General features: G+C 39.9%; 2 protein-coding genes across 3 annotated transcripts in view; both read right to left on the bottom strand.

Annotated features, from left to right (window-relative positions):
• LOC139318535 (prominin-1-A-like) overlaps positions 1–7,957 on the bottom strand; it is a 35,299-nt gene extending 27,342 nt beyond the window's left edge. Inside the window, exon 1 of the mRNA XM_070946011.1 lies at positions 7,732–7,957. Coding sequence (XP_070802112.1) covers positions 7,732–7,861 — 130 coding nt within the window. The 5' untranslated portion in view covers positions 7,862–7,957. The remainder of the gene's footprint in view (positions 1–7,731) is intronic.
• Positions 7,958–18,172: 10,215 nt separating this feature from the next.
• The window catches only part of LDB1 (LIM domain binding 1), a 67,452-nt gene continuing 64,591 nt past the window's right edge, over positions 18,173–21,033 (bottom strand). The window contains exon 11 of one of the 2 annotated variants that reach the window (XM_070946391.1): positions 18,173–18,992. In XM_070946391.1, coding sequence (XP_070802492.1) covers positions 18,888–18,992 — 105 coding nt within the window. In that variant the 3' untranslated portion in view covers positions 18,173–18,887. The remainder of the gene's footprint in view (positions 18,993–21,033) is intronic. The other variant, XR_011600530.1, reaches the window with a different exon arrangement.

The following is a 21,033-nucleotide window of genomic DNA, read 5'->3' as shown; positions in this document are numbered from 1 at the left end:
AGTACAAGGAAACAAGTAACAGTATAGACATAAGACATGGACACATGAAAAAAATTGGCACAAATAAAAGGATATAAATAGGCAAAACATAGCCATAAACACATATAACCTCCTGACTCAGAACTTTAGTACAAACTTGTTTTTTCCTTCATTCGCCTATAATATTTATGTGTTTAAAAAAATCACAGGTATTAAAATCATTAGTTGTTCTGGCCATCCTATATGCTAGCACTGTCCTGGCTGTACATTCCTTATCATAACAGGGTTTGGATCTCTTAGTGGATTGGTATTAAGAAGAGGTAGGAGAAGGTTAAATATATTTTTGAGCAAAACTAATGAGACTTTGAAAAATTGAGATTATTTCAAGATCATTTGAAACCAATTCAGTTGGGTAACTTGTGGGACTTCAAAAATTGATTTGTGGCTAAAGTCAACTTATATATCCACATTGATCTAAGATACCCTCCAATGGCATTTTCTTATTCTTAAGAGATTTCTGGTGGCTCTATTTACTTCTTATGGAAGTGAAAAGTCTTAATAATGGTAGCTGATCACTTTCAAAATGAAAAGTTACTCTGCAATTTTTGCAATGAGATATATAGCCACTAGAGTTAGATGTAGAGAGTAAAGAGGGTGGCTTTGAGGCAAAAAGGGAAGGAACGTTTCCAAAGAGGTGCTTTGAGTTATTTATCAAAATAATAAAGGCTTTATTGTTAGTCCTAGTATAATATGTATGTACAATGTCAAGGAAAGCTATAGGAGGCTGATAGCTCTGACTATCACACAGGGGATATTCTACTCAACATTGGATCACAATATTGGAAATGTCAAAGAATTCCCCTCTTAAATTCTAGGAACAATGGAATACTGTAGTCTGATGGTACAATGTTCAGGTGACAGCATATTAGATAAGGTTATGGCTCCTATTCATGAAGAAGAAATATGATGTGTGGATCATGGCAATAAAAACCAGAAAGAGGCAGAGAAGAAATCTTACCTCTCTTCATTCAGAATCTAGCTCCTGCTAAAGCAGCTTCTTCCTACTGTGCTCTGCACTGGGAGAGCTCCTATGCTAACTGAATTTCTGTTTCTGATACATAGGATACTGAACTGATGTAGGCTTTGGTTCACTTAATAGGATTAGTAGGAACCAATCAAAGACTGATCATTCCTGGTAGTAGAATATGAAGAAACCACATTTGGAGGTTCAACTTCTCATCAATTAAAATGATTTTATAGGTCATCCAAGGAATGAATGCAGACAAGAAACTGTCTTTATGCTTATTCATATTGCTTTTGGCTGAGGAGGATAACTGGCTTAGCAGGATAGCAGGGATAACTTAGCAGAGACAGTTTAGCAGGATAACAGAAATAAATTAGCAGGATAATTAATCTTGGCTTAACTGAAGATAACTGTCTTCAATGTCTTCACTGTTTCATTTATATTTAAGCAAATGAATTCAGAGTTAACAGTTTAAATTTTCTCATTGGTCCATGTCATGCTATTCTGTAACTTTTATAGAGATTGCAGCGATTGTCAGATAGAATCATTATTTAAGACATTACTTGATTATCTGGATGCATTGTATGTTTAATATATCTTATTAAATATTCTAAAGTAACATATTTGTGGTTAAATTTGCATTATTGCAATGCAAAACTTGCAAACAATCAGTAGATGAAGTGGATGGACAAATTTTACAGACACAGTAATAATTTATTTCTATTCCTTATTTATTATTTATTTTATATGATGCCTTTATTATTTTTACAAATAAGTCAAGGCAGCAAACATACCCAACACACCTTTCTCGTCCTATTTTCCCCACAACAATTCAATGAGATGGAGTTGGGCTTAAAGAGAATGACTGGCCCAAAGTTACCCAAGCTGGCTTTCATGGCTAAAATGGGACAAATGCATAGTCTCCTGTTTTCTACTCTGGTGCCTTAACCACCAGACCGAACTGATTCTCTTTACTGTTCTGCTGCTATTTCATGTGTCACTTTTATCTGGGAATGCAAATGAATTTTGATTTCTTGGTTAATTCAATCAAATAAATGTCACATCCATGCATTTATATCATTGTTTATTATCTCCAATTGTTTAGTTTTTCTACTTTTATATTTAACATAAACTTTAAATATAGGATAAAATTGTAGCATCTGTTATTACCAACTTATAGACATTTTTATATATTAACTAATATTATACTATGTGATACTACATAAATACGATACATAATATATAGCTATCAAATTTTATTTGTGTATGTGGGTATCACAATATAACTAAGGTTTATCTCATGTTTTTATATTATCATGATGATCAGTTATCATAATGGCAATGTTAATTTGAAATTTTTTTATCGGCAATTACCATTAAAAATTAGTATTTCCTTAAGTGAAAACAGGATGAGTTACTTACCTTAGTAAAAAAAAAAAAAAAAAACCTATGGACCTCTAAACTGCCCTTCATTAAACTTTCAAATCTTCAAGAAAACTTTATTCTAAACCCCATTCTAACTGTGGAAAATTTAGAATAAATTAAGCAAACTTAAGTAGATATGGCACAATGGCATGATTTAAAACTAAATGCACTGATACGTTAATCTATAATCTACAGAATTATATTACACTGACAAATGTGATATATTTTAACGGAGGGAGAAAGGAAAACAAAAAATCCAAATGTACAAACTAGAGAAACTGGTTAAACTTTAGTATTATCAAACTTGTGTCTTACTGGAATGTGATCCAAAATATGAGTCAGCTGAGTGATCTTATAAAAAAGAGATGTAGAAGGAAACAGTAAATCAAAATATTGAGCTATAATTCACAGATGTATTTTTCATAAGGCTAAATGTATAGTATTGCACTTTTCAAAGAAAAAGAAATACTCCAAAGAGTTAAATTTAAGACGGGGGAGGGGGGACTGCTGGGTTCTATTTAATTCATAGCTCTAAACAATGGCAACTAGAAAAACAACTGAACGTTTTAAAAACTCACATGATAAAAGATAACAAAAAGCCATGTACAGTGTGTATACAAATTATCCAAACATACAGTGAGCACTGATAGGTCAGGGGACATGATTCTAAAACAAATTGGAAAGTTTTATAGCATAGAATGTTGATAATTAGAGACCCTGTTAAGAGTTGTCTGAAAAGGCACCACCCTTCCTTTACCATGTCACTTCTGTATCTCTTTTCTCATCTTAATATGCTGGTTTCCCTCCACCTACTCTAACTAATTTCTTTATTCTGCATTTAGAAAAAGCTGCCTGGTGGTTAAACAAAAAATTAATGATTGACTGAACTGGAACAGCTCCTTTACAATAAATAAAAATGTTGGTACTCAAGCCTTTAATGAAAAGCACAGCAACTGCCAATGTGAAAATGGACTTCAAAACAATCTTCATATCATCCTCAGCTCTCCACAGCCTATTATCTATCTCCCTTTCCAGGGATAGGAACATTTTTTACATTTAATTGAAAATATATACATACATACATACATACATACATACATACATACATACATACACACACACACACACACACACACACACACACACTTTCTCCAGACACTGTATCTGGTGTTAGTCAAAGATAAAGTTAAAAAAATAGCCACAATAACAAAGGTCTGTGACTGACAGAATGGCTAAACAGCTAAGAAAGAGCTGGATTCTGGCAATTATGTGGCCTTGTTGATTAGAATACCTACTGCCTAGGTCTAGTGCTTCACAGGCAAACTCTGCCTAAGGAATCATTTTATGATTGTGTAAAATTGCCAATAGAAACATCCTGGCAGGAAAAGCCACCATACATATATTTTACCTGACACCTGATATCCAAGCAAACCTAGCATTCTTAAGAATAAAAGAACTGGTGCCTTCATGGAAAGATAACTGTTAAATACAACAAATACACTGTTGCTCAATGCGCCTGCTGACCTTAGATTCATTTTTAAAGGGTAAGATAAACTAAGAGTATATATTTCTTAAATAGCTGCTTGCTATTTAATAATTAAAGAGAAGTAATAAAACACAGAGACCAACAACTAAGAAGGGAATAGATGGCTATTCTTCAAAGCAAAATATTGCACCGTGGGCCTTTAAAGTTACTTATATCTAACTAATTTGTAATTTCATACTCAATGATTGAAGGTCCAGAAGAACAATAATTAGAAGAAGACTCTCAACTTTCATTAGCTATTATTCTCAACCCTTTTAACTGCAAGAGACTAAACACAGAAGCTTAAAGAATTTTCTCTAACCTCAAAAGAGAAAGAAGCAATAACTTTCAGGAAGGACACAAGGGTTAGATTATCAAGTTGTCTGCAATCTAAATACAATTTAACATGCAACACTATTGTCAAAAGGATCTTAACATTTTGAGTTGCATCACAAGAAGCATTATATTCAAGATAAGAAATCATAGCCTCAGGGCCTGCCTCATTATTCTAAAGAATGAAGCAGCCTCCTTAGGGTCAAACTGATACAGCCATTCTCATACTATGTAATCCTCTTTCTGTCCTACCTTTGTATACAATGGAGGGTGTTGTGTACAATGTGTTAAAGCTAAAACTGTGCAGTGCTTCAACTGAGCTTCAATTCAATATGGATAGAAAACAACTTGACTATAATTAAGCATGCTGTAGTTACTAGTGCATTTCAGGTTAAACATCTGAATGAACAGCATGTTGGCTGCCTTAGAAATCAGGATAGTTCAAAGCACAGACTTTGGGCTAGTAAGAGGAAGGAGACACTGCAAAGCCATCTCTATAAGCTTTGAAGAGATCTATACTAAGTTTCTAATTTATTTTGAAACGCTGTTCAAATAGTGGTATTGTATTTAAATCTTGTGCAGACACAAAATGTAAAAAAAACCTTATCCTATGTTAATTTTTTTTCAGGGGCCTGAAATATCTGATTCAAGGGAGAGGGCTGTAGAGGATAAGGTAAAGGTTCCCCTCGCACATATGTGCTAGTCATTCCCGACTCTAGGAGGCGATGCTCATCTCCGTTTCTAAGATGAAGAGCCAGCGCTGTCTGATGACAATTCCATGGTCATGTGGCCGGCTAAACGTCAAAGGCGCATGGAACGCTGTTACCTTCCCACCAAGGTGGTCCCTATTTTTCTATTTGCATTTTTTACGTGCTTTCAAACTGCTAGGTTGACAGAAGCTGGGGCAAGTAACGGGAGCTCACTCCATTATGCAACACTAGGGATTCCAACTGCCGAACTGCCAACCTTTCTGATCGACAAGCTCAGCGTCTTAGCCACTGAGCAACCGTGTCCCCCTAGGTTAGGCTACAGGTGCTTTAGGCCTTGCTAGGAACTCTCTCTCCACTGTATCAGATACAGACTTTTATTTCTCTCAGGTGTTTAACCCTGGAATATTCTTAATAAAAATATGTTTTTTATTCTGCTTTCTATTAAAATATCCTATTAAAATGTTAAAAGTACCACAGAAATATTTTTTAAGAAAAGAAACAAGACACCACTTCCTCCAGCTTATTCAGTAGTGGTCAATTTCACATTCTTCACTTCTGGAATCAAAGCCACGAGAAAGAAAAAAGGGCTGGGAAGCCAACCTTGATAAATAGCCCAGGAGAGGCTATAGCTCCTTCACCCCACTGCCCCATTTTTCCTATTAAAACACAGTCCTGTTGCATGTCAGCAGTGGCAGAATTAAATGAGTGGAGCGTTGCCATTGCACTTACACTTACATTCAGCCATAATATTGAAGATTTCAGAAGACCGTTCTAAAATAGTTCATATATTTATTGCTCTTTTAATTGATAAAAAGGAGCATTTTCTGATTCTAGATTTTATATTTTTTAAAATCCTGCCTTTATTATTTTTATAAATATCTCAAGGCACCAAATGTTCTAATACTCTTTCCTCTTCCTATTTTCTGCACAATTAGCAATCCTATGAAGTGAGTTGAGGTGAGAGAGAGAGAGACTGGCCGAAACTCACCCAGCCGGCTTTCATGCCTAAAGCAGGACTTATTTTAAATTACAAATTTTGTGCAATTAAATTACAAATTGTGTAAATTTTAGGATAACTATACCATTTAACCCTTTTGAAGTCTTCCACAGAAGTTTCATTTGACACTTTGACACAATTTATTAGAAAACAGCATTAATCTTATAACCAAAATTGCATGAAAACAAGTGGAAGGTTTTGTGGTTGTTCTTCTGGGGCCACCTATGAGTAAAAAAAGATTCTTGGAAACAAGAAAAAAACTTGTGGGTTTTTTTTCATTTAGTTCTACTCCATGGTGAGCCAATTCCCTATGCCTTTCGTCCTTCACTTTCAGATTATGAATTCGGTTTCTAGCATCTGCCTATAATTCAAGTGGACCTTTTGCTTCTGTTCTCTTTTTCAAGTGACTGCACAGTTGTCAGATCAAATGCTTGTTAGGTTCTTTGTTCTTATTTACACAAGATTCTTTGCACTTTAAAAAATCTGAGAAGAGTTGATTGACACTGGAGCTAGACCAGAAAAAGAAAGTATTTTCTAACTGGCATAAAGAAAAATCTATTTGTAAATAGCCTATTTTTACTGTAAGCTGGAAAAACAGGTTATCCCGAGTTCAGATCAGGGAGGAAGACGTGTATGTAGAATGCCACAGACAGGTCTACTATATAGTAGTCTATTTCTCAGAGGGATCGGAAAGCAAAATTTATGTGTGGAGTCATGTTACAGTTTCAACACTTTAATATGCATCGGAAACATTTGACCCCCGAACTCAGGTTTCAGAGGTATCAGAAACTGGAATTGTGGTAGCAAACCACCAGAAGACAACAGTGAAATATTTTTCAGGTATTTTTAATTGAGAAAAAAAATGGAATATACATCGTTCACATTTAAAAATAGATATATAATAAAATGTTCTAAAAATGAATGTCTCTTGGGACGACCAATCTGATCCATTCAGGCTATTGCCACCCACCGAAGTCTGTGGCTACATTTTATTTCTAATGAAAAACAAGGTTGGTCCAGAACTGCTTTTCATTAGTAATGTTCCTTAAACTCATCTCCTCAAAAGAAAAATATTAAAAATGTATAGCAAATTACTGACGAACATAAATCTTACCGATGGCAAGGGGATTAATTAAAACTATTTGAAAATTAATACTATTTTTTCTGAACAAAATTATAGCAGTCATTGATTTTTCAATGAATATGGGCATTCTCCAAAGGTTAGTTCATCTTTTTCAGTATGTGAAGAAAGAAATATTGTGAAATAAATAAATGTACCATAAACAAATAGTAGATGATAGTTACCTATCAGGCTCAAGTATACAAATGGATTAACCGCCTCCTAGCACCCTTATTATCATACCATTCAGAATTTCAATGCCAGTTAAACCTGGTACAATAAATCAACACCTTTCTCATTTCAGCACGGTAGCATTGAGTATTTTGTTTCCAGTACTGTTTCATTAAGACAGTTAAACTGGCTTTCCCCCACAGTGCCATAGCAAACTCACTGCCATTTGCACTGCCTAGGCGGCATCAACCTTGGTATTCAAATAGTTAAGACTTTCCTAAGAATTCTCAAATGTGTGTTCTTTACAACATTTAATCTGAGACGTCCACACAATGAGAAAAAAACAAACAAACAGCTGACCAAGTTTTATGAAGAACCCAATGGCATTCTGTACTAAAATGGTTATTGATGATATGGAAATGGTTCCTGCATCATTATAATTCTTACCTTTGGGGAAACTGTTGGGTTGCACGATTCCCAAGTAACCGTGCACCATATCGAACAAGCCTTGTAAGTCACCATGTGAGTTACTGGGTGGTTGGTGATAGACGGGTTGTGTGAGGTTTCGAAAAGGCATCTTCAGAGGGTGAATAGGCAGCACAATCCCAAATCCTAGGACAACTTGGAAAGCCTTTGTGGATCTTCAGTTTTCTTTACAGGAATCTCTGCCCAATGCTACTTCTACTTAGATATAATACTCTTTGAAGCTTCCTCTGACTAGCACTGGAAACCTAGATGATGATAAAGCAGGAGTGTGTACCATAAAGTATGTATAACCCAGCAACCACCAGGAAAAAGTCAGATGAAACATCAAACATCATCAGCTTCCTTATGAGGACAAAAATAGGATAAGGAAAGTGGTTAGTGTGGATTTTATTGGATAGGTGACATTCAACTTTCAGTGCTCAAAGGGAGGGTTGAAAAACCCAAAGCCCCTCACCCACTTCTCCCCAAATCAAGCCATAAGTATATACGAACAGTCTGAAAAAATCAGACAAAGCCCATCTCAATCTAGAATATTGCTTCTTACAATGGCCAATCAGACATCTCTTGGGTGCTGGAAGGAAAATGCAGAGGTATGCCTTTCTCCTGCTCTCTAGGAGGCAAGTTATCCTAGGGAGCAGGAGAAATCAGGGGTAACTCTGAGTAACACTTGACAGGTTTGACAGATCTATCCTCATTAAATTTATCAAGTCCTTTTTTAAGACAATCCAGGTTAGTGGCCATCACCATGAACTCCATGTTATAGCTATACATTACATGAAGAAGTACTGGTGTAAGGTGGAGGTACTGTTCTAAATCTCCTTTGAATCAGTTCCATTGGATGATCCCTGGTCCTAGTGTTTGAAGAGAAGATTGAAACAAAAAACCCTTCTCTCTGATGTATAATTTTTTTATGTCTCAGTTACATTCCCAATCAATACTTTTTTTTTCTCCAAACCTAAAGAATTTTAGCTTTTTCTCAGAAGGAAAATGTTGAAGCCCTCTCTATTTGCCTAAATACAGCAGTTTCCACAAAACATTAGGGAGAAGGTGTTCCTTTGCACTCCCCTTCATTTGAATACTTCCTATTACTTTCCCTTCTGCCAATCTGAGTCACCAACAGGACACAGACATAAAGTACAGTGGTTAGTGGAGGAGCTGTGGACGTAGAAGAAAAATGTCAGTGTAAAATATGGCGGAGAAAGGCCCTTATTTAGCAGGTCCATATTAGCAGATGCTTAGTTGCTATGTTACTGTTAGATTGTAATAATTATCTCATAATTCAACAGATATTGGGTCCTTGAAACACCTGTGTCACCTACTTTAACTAAAAGATTATCAGATTTATGAGACATGTTAGAAACCCTATCCTTTAATACCTGCTTAACACAAGTATTCCGAGAGAGTACTTTTCTACTTTCACATTTGGAGGGAGGGAACCAGCGGTGGGATTCAGCCAGTTCGCACCACTTCGGGAGAACTGGTTGTTAACTTTCTGAGCAGTTTGCCAAACTGGTTGTTGGAAGAAATCATTAGGGCAGAGAACCGGTTGTTAAATTACTTGAATCCCACCAGCGGAGGGAACCCCATGTATTCCAGTGCCAGTGTCACAGATTAATGGGGGATGAATATGACCCAAGTTGCTCCACTGCACATTCCCTACCCAGCCAGCCAGCCGTCCTTAGTTCATGCTAACGGACAGGCTGTTGGGGGATATTTCCTGTTCAATATTTGTCTGCCTTCCCTTCCGAAGTAACACCCAGAGGAAAGTGCAGCCCTGGCTACCTCAGCTTCCCATGCACCTTTTTAAAAATAACCCCCAGCTTCATCCTGACGCCTTGTGTGTCCAAACACACTTGGCCAATAAAGAATTCTATTCTATTCTATTTTTCCTGCCTCTCCCTTAAATTAAGATGCCCCGGATGGGAGGTGGGTCCAACTTCGCTGCCATCCGTCCAAATTCTTCCAAAAGTTGCAGAGAAAAAGGAAAATGACTCGCCACCTGGGAGGAGGTTCGGGGAATGAGAAGGACCGGAAGGGGGCCGCGGGCGCCGGAGGAGAAGGCAGAAAAAACAGGGTTTGGCTTGCCCTAGGAGCGCGCCTTTCCCAGGGTTATTCCGCTCTGGCAGCGCCATAAAACTATTGTACTCAATCCTTAGTGAACTGCACCACAGCTGCAAGTCCTCCCTGGGTTAAGCAAACCTGGCTTCATGAAATAACACTCCCGACCTTTCCACACAGAGAAGGAAGAAGATGATAGATAGATAGATAGATAGATAGATAGATAGATAGATAGATAGATAGATAGATAGATAGATAGATAGATAGATAGATAGATAGATAGATAGATAGATAGATAGATAGATAGATAGATAGATAGATAGATGAGGGGAAGAGAGAGAAGTAGCGGTGAATCGCGCGGGTTCAATCCGGACCAAGGCGCGTTGTTGTTCAGCTCCGATTCAACCAGGCTCCGAGAGTTCTCCGCCGCGCGATTCCTCCCCCCCCCCCTCCAACTCCAGCTTTCCTTGGCCCTGGAGAGCGAGGATTGCGCGCGCGAGCCGTCCGCAAAGTCTCAACTTCCCGTCGCTCCGTCTGTTCCTCGTTCTCACTTCTTTCTGAGGAAAATTCACGAGCCGGAGTTAACTGGGGGTGATGGACCCCCCCCCCCACCCATCCACCCCTCCCGCCGTCGGAATAGAAGAGGCTCACTTAATGCTGCAGCTCCGCGAACACTGGGGGGCGCCGCGCCTGCGAAAGGAGACCCAGATCTTTAAGGAGGGTCGACGCGAATTCCCATAGCGGATTTGCCCTGCATAAGGAGGGGCTGGGCACGCGAGATTAGTTTCACTACCCTTGGGATTTGATCCAATCCCCGCCCGGCCTTTCCTTACCTTCTGCGCCCTCGTTTTCTCTCTGGGCGGCTTGGCTATTCTCTGACCTCCAAAAGTGCGACTGGTGCGACTCCACCTCAATCCGGAGCAACTGGAGGCAGAGACGCTTAATGGCTGGTTTCCTTAACGACGTGAGCGTGGAGTCCGAAGCAACGACGAACCTTTAGACCAGAGCCGGGAGTTTGGAAGCTCCCGAGAATCATTCGCCCCCATTTTGTCCGCAGCCCCGCACGGAAGACTTCTCCTTGACTTGTTTTTCATGAGTGGTGCCTTCAGTTTCCAACCGGCGGCCCTCGGATTCCAAGGAAACAAGTTTTAGAAAACTTGTGAACTTTTTCTTGGCCAGCGGCGTAAGGTCGCCAAGGGCCCGCCTAATGCAACATCCTCCTTTGGCAAACGGGACTTCAAAGGTTTCTCAACAAAAGTAGCTTCGCACTTCCTCTGTTGAAATAGGGCCCTGAAATTGCAAAGGTATCCTGTAGTTGTTAAATCCCCCTCCCCGTTGGTGGTGGTTGTTTTTTTTAAACCCAATTCAATCCATTGTCAATTCAATCCATTGTCAATTCAATCCATTAAGATAAGACAGGGTGTTATAAAGCATGGAATTGGAGCATCTGCAGGAGGAAACCATAGGTGAGATATTGCTAAAAATATGAAATCCACCTAGTTACAATTTCTATGGATTGGGAACAGAGAAATAACATTGAAACTGCACACCCGGATAAAGTGATATGATGTTTGAAGTTGCACTCTGGGTTTAACCTAGAGCAACTGAAATGAAGAAAAATTATTGCTAGCCTCACCCTTGTTATTTATTTATACTTCCTATTTCTTAACTGCCCATCTCCCTCAGAGATGTTGCCTTGAGATATTTTCCTAAAATGGACTTTAAATTTTTCTTATAGCAACATATCTTATTCTGCTTCTTCTGTGATTTGGAGAGCTTCTTGTAGCTGTCTGATAGTGGCTAACTTTCACCTAGGATTGTCCCAATATAAACTGGGCTCTTGCAAGAAAGTTCTTCTATATGTGACATCAAGTGAAGAATACTTAACAGGGACTGGATCTGCAGAAAACACTGAATTGCAAACTAGCTAACCACATTTTAGCTTATCATGTCAAACAAATGTAGAAAAGTGGTTAGAGAAACTCTTAATTCTTTAAAGATACGTAAAGCTATCAGCCACATCCAAACACTATGGTTCTTTCTTTAGCAACTTTGCTAATTGTGACCCCCAGGACTCAACACTTTCTAATACAGGGGTCACCAACCTTTCGGACCTCAGGGACCACTAAATTCATAATTTTAAATCCTGCGGACCACTAATATGTTCTGCCTAATGACCTGCTGGGTGGCCATGGCTAGGTGGTTATGTGACTAGGTGGGTGTGGCCAACTCAATGTCACTCATGTTGAGGAGCATCTCACCAGCCTCTACTTGCCCCTCCCCTCTCAGCCACTTCTCCTCTCCCCGCCGGGGCTCCTTAGGGCCCCAACAGGAAGCAGCTCTTGGAGCTAAGCAGCCACCATGAGAAAGAGTTGGCAAAACAACTCATTTCAAATTGGATCTGACCGAGGAGGCTCAGCAGAAGCACCTCACTGAGGACTGCTTGGAAAGCATAGGCTTTCCAAGCAGAAGGGAAGACCTGTGGGAGTGCAAGGGCAGGTACCGGTGCCTGGAGGCTTAGCGGGCTGAGATGGTCAGCCAGTTCCAGGCCATGATGTAGTCCCACTGGAACAAAGCCCTCCGGCTCTTTGCCACCAGCAGCACTTTCCTCCAGCCTTCGCCCAAACGCCAGCACCAGGAGGCTAAAGCAGACCCCAAATCAGAATTTCTGTCTCCCTCCGACCCACATAAGACCGCAAAGGGGGAGACTCTACAGCAACACAAACATTCATTGCACATATCTGTCCCAGGGGCCATAGTTTGAGGACCCCTGATTTAGTGCAATATAAAAAATGCAAATAATTTTTCTGCAGACCACCAAAATTTTCTCGTGGACCACCAGTGAACCACAGACCACCAGTTGGTGACCGCTGTTCTAATATGTGGTTTTGGAGATGAGGGCTCTGCATATATGTGTTCCCATGGAGCAGATTTAATGATGTTTTCTAAAAAATCAGAGGTGAATGTATTGATGTAGGAGTCAAGAACATCTATCTTGCCTGTACCTGGTTTTATTGTTCTGCCATAGACATTCACAGATTTTGATTTACCAATGAAGGTGGAGTTGGGATGCGGATCAGATGCTGAATATTATCAGGTAATAAGGCCAACCTGGGAAAGGATGTCAGTGCTACCTGCCAAGGAAAGTCCAGGGAGAGAATTTTGTCCATTAATCCAGAGGGACAATCCCCAGAAAATCTGGTGAGAAATCAATACAGGTCGTCCTTGATTTATGACCACAATTGAACTCAAATTTTAAGCGAGACAGTTGTTAGGTGAATCACTGCAATTATTAAGTTAGTAATATAAGTGAATCTGGCTTCCCCAGAAGGTTGCAAAAGGTGATCACATGACTCTGAGACACTGCCATCTGTCATAAATATGAGTCCGTTGCCAAGCATCTGTATTTTGATCACACGACCATCAGGATGCCGCAACAGCCGTAAGTGTGAAAAACAATCATAAATCACTTTTTTTCAGTGCCATTGTAACCAAATGGTTACTAAACAAGTTACAAGTCAGGACTCTCTGTAGTATCTCCTAAGCCCTAATAGGGCAGGTATCTAAACAGTGATAAGAGTCTAATAAAATGCCTCTCCTCTTTTACATAATAGTAGGGAGAAGATCCAAGATAGCGGTGCAATTGGAAGAATAAGGATAAAGAGAGCCAAGAGAGAGGCTTAAGAAGAAGGCTCTATTGCTGGCTGGCTATGCTGGAGGCCCAGCAAAAACAAACAAACAAAAAAAAAAAAACAGTTGCCATCAGAACAAGAAGCTAGGGCCATATTTGTCAGGCCAGAAGGAAGCTAAATGGCATCACATATTTGGTGGCGTGTTTTGGAAGAATTGGGATGAATTTTTGGAGGTTATAGGGCCACAAAAATAATTCAAGTGGCAAACACTGCTCATTTCTGGTTTGCAAAGGACAAAGAACACAGAGTGGAGCATAGAGCAGGCAGCCCTCTTGTGATTGTTTTAATGTTTTCTGGAACTGTTCAGATTTTCCATGATATTGGTCTCTTTTATTGTTTTATTAAACATTTATTATAAATGAACATTTATTACTAAATATCACCAAGTAACAATAGACAAAATAAACATTTTAAACTGGTGTGAACAAATAGTTTAGATTTTTTCTAGCAGATAGTTGATGGTTTCTGATTTAAAATAATATAACTGTGACAAGATTGCATTTGTCCTGCACAATTAGGGTTCCATCAGTTTTGCCCAGATGATGCTGACTTGTGGATCTTGGAGCTCTGATAAAAAGGAAGGTACCTCAAGTGCAAACTCTGTCATTACTTTCTATAAATTCAGACACTTACCTCTATGACTAGAGATACCACTTTAGCAATTCATACTTACAATAAAAATAATGCTTCATAAAAATATATCAGTGTTCACATCAAGTACAAACGGGTGAAATGTAAAATTTGTTACTACCGGTTCTGTGGGCATGGCTTTGGGGGGGGGGTAATGTGACGGTGGGTGTGGCCAGCTTTTTTTTTTTAACTTTTCAAAGCATTTTTTCTAATGCTTTGAAAAGCCTCTCTGAGGATCAGGCAACTCGTCAGAGACTTTTCAAAGCAGTTTTTTTACCACCTCTTCGCAGGGGGGAAATCTAAATTTTTTCCCTACTGGTTCTGTGGGCGTGGCTTGGTGGGGGGTGTCCTGTGACTGAGTGGGTGTGGCCAACTCGATGTCACTCACAGCCAAGCCCACTCAGTCACAAGACCCCCTTCCACCAAGCCATGCCCACAGAACCCGGTAGGAAAACTTTTTAAATTTCTTTCTCCTGCGGCTCCGCCCACCCGCCTCATTCCCCGGATCCTACTGCTCACCTTTCTCCCACAGCTGGCTGTCAGGGAAGGCAAGCACCCGAAAGATACCGGAGTCGCTCACTCTCCTCTTGAATGAGCCGCTCTGGTCCACGCGCCGGCTGCGTGGACCAGAGCGGGAGAGTGAGCGACTCTGGTACCTTTCGGGCGCTTGCCTTCCCTGACAGCCAGCTGCGGGAGAAAGGTGAGCAGTAGGAGTCTGGGAATGGTGCATTCCCCGAGTCCGGGGAATGGGACAGGTGGGCGGAGCTTCCAGCTGCCATTGCTACCAGTTCTCTGAACCACCAGCCATCATCGCTACCTACTTGCCCGAGCCGGTCTGAACCGGGAGCATTTCACCCCTGCCTCTTCGGCCAAGAGGTTGCAGAAAAAAATGCTTTGAAAAGCCTGACGATCCCAGTTGAGCCATGCGATCATCAGAGGCTTTTTTTTTTTTACTTTTAAAACCATCTTTTCGTCAGAAGAGGTTGTAGAAAAAATGCTTTTAAAAGTAAAAAAAAAAAGCCTCTGATGATCGTGCAGCTCAGCTGGGCATGATGGGGGGGAGGGCGGCGCAGGGATTTTTGCTACCGGTTCTCCGAACCACCCGCCACCATCGCTACCGGATCAGGCGATCTGGTCCGAACCGGGAGCATTTCACCCCTGAGTACAAATATCCATATGAAGCAGAATGTGAAGGTTCTATGATTGTTGGCAAGAACAGAGAAAGACTGAGAAGAATTTGTGAAGAGAACAAAAAAATGAGAGAAAAATCTACAGATCAGAAGAGGAGATCAAGAGAGACCCATCATAGTTAGAGAAGCAGAAGCCGCCAGAGTGTAATACATATAATGCATATGTTGACCAATATACCCAAAACAATACTTTGTGCATTTCAAAATTTCAGTCTGAGTTCCATAAAAATACATTTAACAGAATCTCAGAGAAATTGAGGGTCTGGCTGTATTCATATGACATACTGAATCATCACCATTAAACCATATTAACCAGCTTAGTATTTTGCGCAAACACATTGTACAGTTAATCCCCGGGTTACGAGTGTTCCCTTAGCGAATGTTCGAAGTTACAGGATATGCACCCCCTAGCATTTACGAACAACTCCCGAAACTACAAATGTTGCACACCACAGCAGTTGTTCGCCCTTATGAATGACCACAGAGGCTCTGCAACATGCCCAGCCTATTCCCTCCCCCCCCCCCACCGCGCCAAATTTTCATAGGCACTAGGCCTGTGGATATCACCTTGCGAAGATCTAGAGATCTTTCTCTTTCTTGGCCTGTTTTGGTGCTTCAAGTCTTTGTGAGTACACAGAAAATGGAGGCCTAAAATACTGCATGATCACAGAAGATCAGTGCAAGATCTCACGCTATTGATCTCTTGTCTCACGGTACTTTAGGCCTCTATTCTCTGCCAACAGAGGCCTGGATGAGATCTGCAGCAAAAGGCTTTGCAAATGGAGGGAAGGCCTGAAACATCGAAGCTTTCCCTCCGTTTGCAAAGCCTTTTCTCATCTTTGCCGAAAGCCTTTGCAGCCCAAAACGGAGCTCCATAGCTCTGTTTGGTGTGCGCAGGCCTCATCCGGCACTTTGCAGCCTAAAATGGAGTTCCATAGGGGCGGGGTGCATCCCTCAGGAGCTCTTTTGGTGTGCACAGACCTTGTCCAGCACTTTGCAGCCCAAAATGGAACTCTGGGGGAGCGGGAATGCCCCTCTGAAGCTCTGTTTTGGGCTGCAAAGTGCCGGACGAAGCCTGCGCATGCCAAACGGAGCTTCAGAGGGGCGCACGCAGCTGAGAGGCTGGAAAGGAGACAGCACAGTAAGTGACCTGGGAGGAAGGAATTGTGGGGAGCATGAGGTATTTCAGTGGGTCGGAGAGGCCTTGGGTGGTGTTAAGCAGGTGACCTGTTCCATCAGTAGACCCCCCCCCCATGGCCTTCCCCACTCTGAAATACCTCTGTGCACTTAATGAGCCACGCATTTGATTAGCAAATGTGTGGGCAAAAGGAGGGAGTGATCACGTTCAAAGTACAAGATTCACTCCCACAAAGCCTCAGGTTATGAATGGAATGAGCAGGCTCCATTCCATTCGTAACTTGAGGACTACCTGTATTGTATGTGGTTGTGGTAGCCTTAGTTTGATCTGTCCACTGTAGGGCATTTGTAGAACCTTAAAACATTACATAGAAGCTTCTACTGGTACTAAATGGAATGTATTTGTGTTGCTGACATGATTATACCCATCCTGCATTAGCTATATGAATTGCCAGAGCTTTTCTGGTTTCCATTTAAAGTTCTGTGTCCTCTTTCAAAGCCTTAAAAGTTTTAATTCAGGAGGTTTAACCCTGCATGTACGGTTATCTTCAAAGGATTTATTGGTCTACCAAAACATTCAGTAGAATTGTATGTGGGCTCCAGAGAGAAAACCTCCTCCTGTCCCACAGTATTTTCTCCCTAATAGAATATAGCTGATTCCATCTGTGAGTGTTTTATCAAATCAGTAGTTTAAATTGTATTTAACTGAAAAGATGTTATAACTTTTCACACTTGAAACAATATTTTGTTTTAATAGACTTACTGTAAATTTGTTTTAACCCACTAAAACGTCAGGCTGAAATGCAATAGGTAACTTAAGAAAGGTGTGTTAAGATATAGATGAAAAGCAAATGGTTGCTGTGTGAATATGAACTAAATACTATGAAGGATGAATACAAAAGTCTTAAATTGAGCTGGTTTGTACAAACAGAGAGAATGAATGAATGAAGATCAAATCATAAAACATATACAGGTAGTCCTCAATTTACGACAATAGAACCCAAAATTTCCAATGCTAAGCAAGGCAGCTGTTAAGTAAATTTTGCCCCATTTTATGACCTTTCTTGCCAGATTCTTGTTAAGTGAATCACTGCATTTGTTAAGTTAGTAACATGGTTGTTAAGTGAATCTGGCTTCCCCATTGACCTTGCTTATCAGAAGGTTGCAAAAGGGGATCACATGACCCTGGGACACTGCAACCGTCATGAGTGAGCCGTGAGTCAGTTGGCAAGTATCTGAATTCTGGTCATGTGACAATGGGAATGCTGCAACAGCTGTAAGTGTGAAAAATAGTCCTAAGTCACTTTTTTCAGTACCGTTGTAACTTCGAACTATTGTAAGTCAAGGACTACCTGTACATGAAGAGTGAATGGTTTGAGAAGCAGGGAAAGACTAAGGAAGTCATGGTTGGATGGACTAATGAGATCCTAAAAGAGAAGTGAGTTTAAGGAACAAAATATTGGATCATAAAGCAGTTAATGGATATAATGGAAGCAGGGATAGTTTGCAAACATAAATATTAATTGTATCAAAAAAAATTAAATATGACTATATTTCCTTTGATATTTTATTTTTATTATCTCTATTTTTTATTTCTATTTCTAGCTCTTTTATGTTTTACATAACAATTCTTATCCAGAAAGGAAGAGTATAAACATTTGGTATGCATTATAAAGATCTTTCCATGTCATGCATTCCAAGTTTCTTAAATAACGTTTGGATCTTGTTTATTATATATGTAGGCAGTGGCAAATCAGTTCCATCCTGTTACTAAGAAAAGTATACAAGCATGTCCATCATCAGGATTTATTTTCTCTTCCTTTTTAAAAAAGATTTTGACTTTCGCTATTATTTAGTGGTATTTCTTCTTGTACATATGTATTTCACTTATTCCATTGTGATAGATCTTCTGTGCAATGTCACGCTTGAAGCTTTTGTTCAATTGAGCTCTGACTCACAGTTATATTTGTTAACTCTGAAGGTGACACAGGATGAATATGTGGTGCTAAGGTCAGGTTTCCTCTGAGCTTTACTAAAGGACTGATGACTTTTCTTTTTGCCAAAAGAATAATAAGTTTTCATAATTCACAGATATAAAAGTCAGAAATTTGAAATAAAAAGCATGGGTGTGGCAACTTTATTAAATATGAGAAAGTTATAATTTGAGGAAATGTGTTAATGCATTTATTTTTAATTTGAACAAGAATTAGTGAAGTTATTACTGCACCCCCTCCTTTCTTGCGCTATCTAACCCAAGACCAATTGTTTTATTTAGTCTCTTTTCCTATGAGAGGAACTAGACCATCCTGTTCCACAGCATTGAGGGGGGTCCTGAATCACCCATTTCCAGATGCTAAATTGTGGTGGTAGAGTCTGGAGAATGAAGCACTTCTGACAGAAAGGTCCTTGTTCACTCTGCTAAGAGTGCCTTGGGGTAGAGTGAAGCAGTTTCCTGAGAGTCTGAACTTCTTTTGTCCTTTGAGAAGGGCATTCTGTTTGAAATCAGCTCATGCCTCTGAAAAAAAAACAATCACTTTGCAAAATAAAACAAAATTCAGATAATGAAATTTAACAAAGATTACCAAAGAAAGAATACAGCTTTGCTTTCATACAGTAGTTTGCTCTCTGCCCTCAAAACATATGTTTTACGGAAACTACAGTAAACTATTCTATTCTATATGCTCTTTCTTAATGAGAAAAAAACTGTAATTTCTGAAATGATTAATATTTAAATTTAAAATGGTAACCCAGCAACAGAAACTTTTAGATAGATAGATTAGGTTTGTGTTTTTAATGTTGGTTCTACCTTCATGAGATCAGCAAGAATTTCTTTAGCAATACCAGTGATAAAGTGATTTTGATCCTTTCTGAAGTATATTGCTGAAATGAGGCAAGCTGAGGCAATTGTGTGGAAAGGAAGACAGCCCAACTATCAGGTAATAGATAATGGGGATAGTAGTGGCAACCTATCAAGAATCTCTGAAATCTCTTAAAGCTTGTACAAATACAAATGTGAGTTTTAATTTGCCTTCAAGGAGAAATAATTTTAAAAATGCATAGTTTTCAAGATAGTCTAATAATGTACTGAGCACTTCTTATAAATCCAAAATATTTTATTTGGGGAAAATTGTTTTAAAATGTTATTTGATGATCAACATAGGTGCTTTGGCAACATGGGACATGTAAAGACCAGTTTTCTTTGTTGACAAAAGAGGTGGCAATGTCTGACGTGAAGAAACATTTGTTGGCTTAGTGTTCAGAGCCAGTAAATGCAAATTTACAAAGCAAACAGCTCCTGCAATCAGGAGGGTCACACAGATCAGCAAATTGCCTCTCTTCCACCAGGTATTATCCCTTGCTAGTTTTGTGGAACATCAGGAACAAGGACAAAAGATACCCAGGTTTACAACAGAAAACACAACACAAATTAAGGGCTTTTATCCAAACCATGACTTTAAAATAATGGGTCCCGGGGTGAAATTCACTTATCTTCCCTACCGGTTTGCAAATGTGCGCGTGCTCGCTTCGCTTGCACACACCATCATCCACACATGTGCAAAGCCTTCTGCGCATGCACAGAGGCTGAAAATCATCACAAAAAAGGGATGTCATGATGTCCGTGCGGGTGGGTGAAGCCTCCCACAGCCGCCACTACCGGTTCGCCCAAGCCAGATAGAACCAGCTGAATTTCATCCCTGGTATGTCCTTTATAGCAATAACATAGGAAAGGCTAATTTTCAGAGAAGTTACAGGAATCTTGGTGTACAGTATAGGAAATGGTGTGTATGTGTCCAAAGCTCTCAGTTCCACTGCCACTCCCCAAGAATCTTGTGAGTTTAGATGCAAGAGCTAATTCAGTGTGTGTGTGTGTGTGTGTATGTGTGCGCGTGAGCATATTGTTTTCTTAATGTCTAGAGCAGGGGTCTGCAACCTTAAACACTCAAAGAGCCATTTGGACCTGTTTCCCACAGAAAAGAAAATACCGGGAGCCACAAAACCCTTCCGGTGCCTATTTCTTGAGGGTTCACAAAACTAACATATGTAGTTGAATTAAATGTTTTCTTCTGAAACTTTTTCTTGGATTTATCCATAGTTGGCCTACAGGGGGTTGAAAAGCTCACTAAATCGCGTGCCGGCGGGTATCGCACATTGGCAGTTGTGACACATATTTTGAGTGACAGGAAGCTGCAGCAGAGGGGTGAAAGAACCACATGAGGCTCCAGAGCTGCAGGTTGCTGACCCCTGATCTAGACTTTCATATTAAAAGGCTTGCTGCTAAATCTGCCTGATATCCATTGGTTTACCGTTCTCTTTACCTGCTGTACTGTTTACAAACAAATATAACAGAATGTACGATGCCAAGCTCAGCATCAGTGGTTGGGAGGTTTCTGTAGATGAGGAGATTCACTGCCCACCTGAGACGAACTGTTGGTGAGGAGCACCACCTCTGTTTCATTTGGACTCCATGGTCTTTTAGCAGAGCAAAATACCGTAATCTTGCTAGTAAATTGGCAGTTAAGAAATATCTGGTATTGTGATAGGATTTACCAAATGTA

This window comes from Pituophis catenifer, unplaced genomic scaffold (assembly GCF_029215685.1).
Source record: "Pituophis catenifer annectens isolate HBS135680 unplaced genomic scaffold, rPitCat1.0.hap2 SCAF_6, whole genome shotgun sequence".
Lineage (NCBI taxonomy): Eukaryota > Metazoa > Chordata > Lepidosauria > Squamata > Colubridae > Pituophis > Pituophis catenifer.
This window is presented reverse-complemented; position numbering and strand designations above follow the sequence as displayed.